The sequence below is a fragment of the Schistocerca nitens genome, chromosome 4 (assembly GCF_023898315.1).
Source record: "Schistocerca nitens isolate TAMUIC-IGC-003100 chromosome 4, iqSchNite1.1, whole genome shotgun sequence".
In the NCBI taxonomy this organism is placed as follows: Eukaryota; Metazoa; Arthropoda; class Insecta; order Orthoptera; family Acrididae; genus Schistocerca; species Schistocerca nitens.
Genome location: NC_064617.1, coordinates 934,190,673 through 934,197,891, shown reverse-complemented (window position 1 = coordinate 934,197,891; position 7,219 = coordinate 934,190,673). Strand labels below are relative to the sequence as shown.

General features: G+C 35.7%; 1 protein-coding gene across 2 annotated transcripts; it reads right to left on the bottom strand.

Moving 5' to 3' along the window:
* Positions 1-872: 872 nt before the first annotated feature.
* On the bottom strand, positions 873-6,872 carry LOC126252764 (zinc finger protein OZF-like). 2 transcript variants are annotated; one of them, XM_049953687.1, is made up of 2 exons: positions 6,288-6,872; positions 873-1,354 (listed from the first exon to the last, which is right to left on the bottom strand). In XM_049953687.1, exons 1-2 carry the CDS (start codon positions 6,590-6,592, stop codon positions 1,204-1,206), a joined length of 456 nt encoding a protein of 151 aa, XP_049809644.1. In that variant the 5' UTR covers positions 6,593-6,872; the 3' UTR covers positions 873-1,203. The 2 variants fall into 2 exon arrangements, with proteins under 2 accessions (XP_049809644.1, XP_049809646.1); XM_049953689.1 differs by having other exon boundaries at positions 1,279-1,354; positions 6,299-6,872.
* Positions 6,873-7,219: the final 347 nt, after the last annotated feature.

Here is a 7,219-nt window from a genome sequence, read left to right as displayed (position 1 = left end):
CATGTTGTTTTCATAGTGTTCCCCTTTAACGGCCGGCAGTGTATACACGACATCTGCGATATTACTAGCTTGCTTTGCAGATTAAAATCTTAACTAAATAATCTGGTACGCATTTTATGTAGAATGTTGATTCAGCAAGAGAAGAAGTGGGCTTTATTAGTGCAAACTTACTTGAGAAAGCGCTGTTATTTCATGTAGATGCACCAAAACAAATTAATGTATCAACAAATTTAGAATAAATTTTCAAATTATCTCAAAATATATGTTCTATATAAAACAACATAATAGGAAGAGAGTTAATAAAGAAAAACTTAATATACATCTACGTCCATACTCAGCAAACCACTGCCACATGCATGGCAGAGGGTACTTTCCATTGTACCAGTTATCAGAACTTTTACCTGTCCCATTCACATATTGAGTGCGGGAAGAATTACTGAATAAATGCCTTTGTGTGTGTTGTTATTAGTCTGATCTTGTCTTTTCAATTACTATGGGAATGATATGTACTATATTCTAAGATTCACCCATAAAGTTGGTTCCTGAAACTTACTAATTAGGCTTTTGTGGGATAGTTTGTGTCTTTGATAGAAGTTAAGAGAATTAGTATTTACCAAAAATTAATTATAACCACAATAAAGAGGATTGTAATGTTGGCAGCAAAGCAGCTTAAAAGCTGCATTCATCATATTTGTATAATAATGATCCTTGTGGTAGGTGGTAGTTTATTAAAACTTCTGAAAAGTGACAGACAAAATATACTTAGTTCATTTCAATTTGAGTTAAAAATAAATATCATATGAAACAAAACAAAAAAAAAATGATTTCAAAATTATTTTAATTTCTTTCATTACAAACAGAATCATCACATTTGCAAACTTTCCTCAATACACCATCATTACAGCTAACAGCTCTCATGAGTTTTGTGTTAGTTGAGATAAGTAGGCACCACCTGAACCAGAGGTGGTTTTGTTATTTAAATTAAATAACTGTATCATTTTTAATTACAGTTTATTGGTAAATAGCCAGTAAAATATACAATAGCATAATATATTACAAAAAAACTGAGTCATCTCTTACAAAAAATTTACTTGCTGTAAATTGTCAATCCTGTTATGCTTTTTCATGTGTTTAATCAAAGAAAATTTGTGTTTCATTTTTATGTGGCATACAGGACACTCAAATTGTGGTTCTACACCACATTCAAATCGAATGTGACGCATCAGGTTGTGTCGGCGGGTGTAGGCATTGTGACAACGAGCACAAGTAAAACTTCTGGCTTTTACATCTGGATACCATTGAGAAATTCCTTGAAACAATACAGAGTCTCCTTCCAGCAACTGTGGATTCACACCTGCAAAAGAAACATCATTAAGGGCAAATATGTTACTGACAGCTATCACTGGTACAGCCACACATAAAATTACAAAATATAAATAAATGCCCTGTATTTGCTAGGCTATTAAATGTTTTATATATCAAGATGACATTTTTACTTGTTTCAGGGTTGATATATACAAGTATGGAACATAAGTTAATGCAAGGTAGTTATTAGCATCTTAAAAGGTATTATACAGGGTGTTTATAAATGAATATCAAGGTTGTAATGCTTTATAATATTTATTACATTAAACTTACAGTTATAAATGACATGTCAAATGAAAGAGCAACTCAAACAGTTTTACCAAGAACCTTATAAATATGAAGATAGTAACTGTTCCGAAAGAACAAATACCAATGATGACCATACAGCTTCTCTAGAAAGAAATGATAATTAATCAAAACCCTCAGCTGCCAAGAGGTGTTGTTGATATACCTCAATGGGGACAGCTGAAAATGTGTGCCCCAACTGGGACTTGAAACCGGGATCTCCTGCTTACATGGCAGACGCTCTATTCAGCTGAGCCACCAAGAGAACAGAGGATAGTGTGACTGCAGGGACTTATCCCTTGCACACTTCCCATGAGACCCACATTCCCAACTGTTCACAACCTCCATTTGAAATGTTCCTAAAGGATATTTGCCCAGTTTAGAGTCCCAGTTGGGGGCACACATTTTCAGCTGTCTCCATTGAGGTATATCAACACCACCTCATGGCAGCTGAGGGTTTCGATTAATTATCAAACCTTATAAATGTTCAATGTGAGCACCATTTGTCACATTGCACACATCAAGTCACTGTACCCAAGTGCTGGACAGGCCACAAGGGTCCAATGACAGGGCTTGCTTTGCATGGCCTCCACATTCACCCAACCTAATGCCATGCAATTTTTTCCTTTGGGGCTTTATCAAGGATCATGTGTACGTGCCTCTGCTACCAGCAGACTTCCCTGAATTAAGAAACCGGATTGAAGCAGCTGTTGTTACAATCATTGAAGACACGCTTATCAACATTTGGGAAGAACTCGGCTATAGACTTGATGTGTGCTGTGTGACAAATGGTGCTCATGTTGAACATTTATAAGATTCTTGATAAAACTGTTTGAGTTGCTGTTTCATTTTACATATCATTTATAACTGTAAGTTTAATACAATAAATATTATGAAGCATTAAAATCTCGATATTCATTTATAAACACCCTTTATATTCCAACATTTTTTAATTTTTTTTCACCACTGATATAGCACAGAAATATCATGCACTCAAAATAGGATGTAGTTTGTCACATAACTCCTACGAAGGATATAAACACTGAAGAAACATACAGTTTCACTCCAACATTTTCTAAAGACTGAATGATAACCAAGGGACATTTTTTGACATTAGGTCTGAAGCTGCAGAAGTAAAATTTGTTTGAATGTCTTAACCCAAATATCAATACGCAGGTACCTCAAAGAAAAAAAATTCAGGGCAGTTATTGAAATGACTCAGAAATGATAATAAATCAAAACATTTACAATATAATGGAAATATAATATCTTGTTATTGATAGTTTGATGTCTTCATATTAAATTAATTAGTTTGCATTCTACTTTGAACACTATACACTTGTGAAGTGTTGTGTTAGGTACAGCTGCTGTGTTATAGCAATGGCAAAGAAAATAGTTGAGTATGTCACATGATTGGCATGTCACTAGACTTGTCAAGGCTGTTTGGGTGATAGCTGAACACAATGATGGGCAAAAAATGTGATGCCATTATATTTGATTCAAGAGAAATCAAGTGTCTTACAGATGGCACACTCTGTCTTTAATGACATGCATGGGCAGGGCTTTCTCATGGCACCATACTGTGCTTGTACCATGAGTAGATGTCGCACCATTAAAATCAATGTTGTCGACAACAAAATGTTGATGGTTGGGTTGGCTATAAACTACTGCAGATTGCTACAGCTGATATCTGGACAATAGTACAGCAAACTGCTTAAGCCTGGAAAACAACAAAGAGTGAGCAACCATAGCATTCAGAACCAACTTCTCACTATGATATACTGAAGCCATATTTCCCATATGTGTACCATCAGTTGTTTATGAGCACATTTTGAATATTGTATATGAACTGCAAATATGTCCAGCCAGCATAATGTTAGTGCACAGGTATGTGTGTGGGGCGGCACGCGCGCGCACAGATGCGCATGTGCGTGTGCTCTCTAGCTCATCAAACAATTTCTTCTGAAAGCTAGCAAAGTGTTTGGGTGTGCCTGTTGACAATCAATGCTTCTGCTGTTCGGGGAATTCTTTCCTCTACTCCTGAATTTTTTACATATGTGATCTATAATTATAAGCCAATCACCTCTCTTGTTATTCATTCTATCAGCAACATCTACCATTCCATCTGGCATGCAATATCATAATCGACAGCATGCACATCTGAAACATTTGCCTTACATAACTAACATGTTCTTGATCATTTCTGCCATTGTATAAGCCATAAATGCAATGTTCTTATGCTGTTTTGTATCATAAGGTCTCACCTACACATTTTATGAAATACATAACTTCTGCCACCAGATGAAGTTGACACTACTCATGTCAACTTACACAAGAAAGTGTGATTAGGTCACATTGATGAAAATAAAATGAAATATTCCATTTCTTTTTGAAATAGTCAAATTGTTGCACAAAGAGACACTCACAGCCACAGCCAGAATCCATCCATTAATTGTGTTGATAGGGATGTGGAAGGAATTTACATGACCAGTTTCTCAGAAGTTTAATTGGAAACATTTATCAGTGGATGCAAATCAGTTTTCTACCATGCTACACCTATAAAATCAGTTTAACCGAGGGTCAAGAGCCTTGATCCAACCTGCAAGACAGGGTTAAATTTATCATTACTACAAACTTGATAATTAAAACCCAGTAGCTAACTACTTTCAGGAATATTCCGAGATCCAACCACTGGACTGGATTGTGTACATCACTAACAGTACACACACCACAACCAAATGGCTCGAAGAAACTTCTGGTAATAAATTCCCCAAAAAAAGGGTAACAATTACAATCGTCGAAAATCACACAAATACACCATACTTCATATTCCGACACAAATAAATGTAATTTATTGGCTTCAATTACGTGTTACTAAGTCTGTCTCATTCATAAACCACCACTGTCCAGTTACCTAACTGCTCTACACTCTGGTAGGATGTGTCTTCCTATCATGCAGTGCATGCTCACTATACTGTAACTCTCACCTAGAGAACTGGAAAATGAATAAGCATGATCCCAAGGAAGGGAAAGCACTTTTGAATTCTTGTATGCTTTCTGTATTTGGAAAGTAGCCTTACTGATTTGAAAGAATTCCTAACTCCCAACTTCTGAAATGTTAGCCACTTTACATTACAAATGCTCCCCACAGGATAGAGGAATTACCTCCCACTGCCAGCTGAATCCTTTGTTTTGTGAGCTCCAAGCAGCTCCACAAAATTGTTTTTCATCCAGGTCTCTCCACCAAACACACTCAGGAGCAAAAGCACAAAATTTCACTTGATATTTCATACTAATCACATTTCTGGTTCAAATGGTTCAAATGGCTCTGAGCACTATGGGACTTAACATCTGTGGTCATCAGTCCCCTAGAACTTAGAACTACTTAAACCTAACTAACCTAAGGACATCACACACATCCATGCCCGAGGCAGGATTCGAACCTGCGACCGTAGCAGTCGCGCGGTTCCGGACTGAGCGCCTAGAACCGCTAGACCACCGCGGCCGGCCTAATCACATTTCTCTCACAAGTGTTGCTTCATGGGAAAGTGTCTCAGAAAGTTATTTCAAACAGATGTTGGAAAACACCAGTCATTATAGGAAATTCACTAGCTCTTCAGCCAGTGTAGCAGATTCCAAACCATCAACCCTAAGCTGGACAAAGTTGCCCCTACCCTACACACACAGCCCCACACACGCACACCTTTTTGTGGATACCAGAAACCAGTTCTGGCATTCACGGTGGCAAAGAGGATAACCCTACAGTTACATCCATGAACGATATGCTACAGAATTAATTACAAAGTATAGGACAGTTTGATATGATGTTCTATTTTTAAAAATCTATTAAATTTGATAAAATAATATTACAGTATCAAGAGAGATAAACATAATGACAATAATGTTACTTTTGTGAAGTTCCAACATACTGATGGAGGAGAGAACCAGCAATTTAGTATTATTTTTTTCTAGATTTTCTTCCAATAGCTGACACAGGTGCATTAAAAACTGTGATGGATACTGGAAGAAAATAAAAAAAAGATAATGTTACTACTGAGTTACAGTTACAACGAAAAGTATTTTAATGTTGCCAGTGAAGGAACTGAAACATATCAAAAAGTAAGAAGCATGTTAAATGCCTTTGCCAGTATATTCGAGTTTGAATGAAGCAACACCAGTTTCAGACAATATTACAATGACATGTGAACAGCCATTATGATCAAAGAAAGGCAAAAACCTGAGAACAAATGGGTCTCATGAAATTCTAGTTTCAAAGATGCTTTCAGCTCTAATGAGTTTCTGGTTTAATAACGATTTGACAAGAGTGATGGACAAAATAAATTAAATTCAATTCAGTTCATCATTAATCACAAGTGGGTATAATATAAAATAAAAACAACTTTGATTTTAATTCCTGCCATCCCAACGAAAATTATCACATTTGAAAAACTCTCAAGATGAAATTACTACAGTCAACAGCTGTTAAGAGTCTTGACTAATTCACTACTATGATCACAGATGTTTTTGTTATTTAAATACAAAAAACTACAAACATTTTAAATGTCACTTTATTGGTAAATAGCTGACAAAATATACAGTTCAATAATATTTTAAGAGAAAACAAGGTCATCTCTTACAAATAATTTACTTGCTGTAAATTTCTAATCCTGTTATGGTTTTTCATGTGTTTAATCATTGAAAATTTGTGCTTCATTTTTTTGTAGCATATGGGACATTCAAACTGTGGTTCTACACCGCATTCAAATCGGATGTGACGCATCAGGTTGTCTCGGCGAGTATAAGCATTGTGACAGCGGGCACAAGCAAAGCTCCTGGCTTTCACAACTGGGGACCACTGGGAAATTCCCCTAAACAGTACAGAATCTCCATCCAGCAGCTGTGGACTCACACCTGCAAAGGAAACAGCATTACTAGTGTACATGTAGTATGACACTCAGATGAATATAACTATTTTTAGGGCGTTAGGCTTTTAAAAGGCTTTACACATTGTGTTAACTTTTTCTGGTTGTTTTTACATTATCATATCATAAGTCATCATGCACAAATTACGAAATGAGTTTCTTTACCATATCAGTTCAGTGCTCACAGATAAATATAAACAATGGAAATGCACACAGCTTCACTGTGATATTTGCTGAATACCAAAGGATAAATAAAGAATGTAGAAGTCATATTCATTTTGAATGTTCTAACTGCATTATTAATCCACTGGTAACTGGAGGAACCAAAGACAACATGGCAAAAGGAATCATAAATCAAAATAGGAGAATATGATGCTTACAAAGAATGAAATTGGATCATAATGCATATATATATATATATATATATATATATATATATATATATATATATATATATATATATATATATATATATATATAATAGAGGGAAACATTCCACGTGGAAAAATATATCTAAAAAGAAAGATGATGAGACTTACCAAACACAAGCGCTGGCAGGTCGATAGACACACAAACAAACACAAATATACACACAAAATTCAAGCTTTCGCAACAAACTGTTGCCTCATCAGGAAAGAGGGGAAGGA

What these genes read in the sequence shown, in the direction of transcription:
- LOC126252764 (XM_049953687.1), bottom strand. Translation starts at nt 6,592, where the DNA reads ATGTACACTAGTAATGCTGTTTCCTTTGCAGGTGTGAGTCCACAGCTG. An exon ending in TTACAGCAAGTAAATTATTT is followed by an intron (nt 1,355 to 6,287) that starts GTAAGAGATGAC and finishes TTTCTTTTGCAG; the next exon opens with GTGTGAATCCACAGTTGCTG.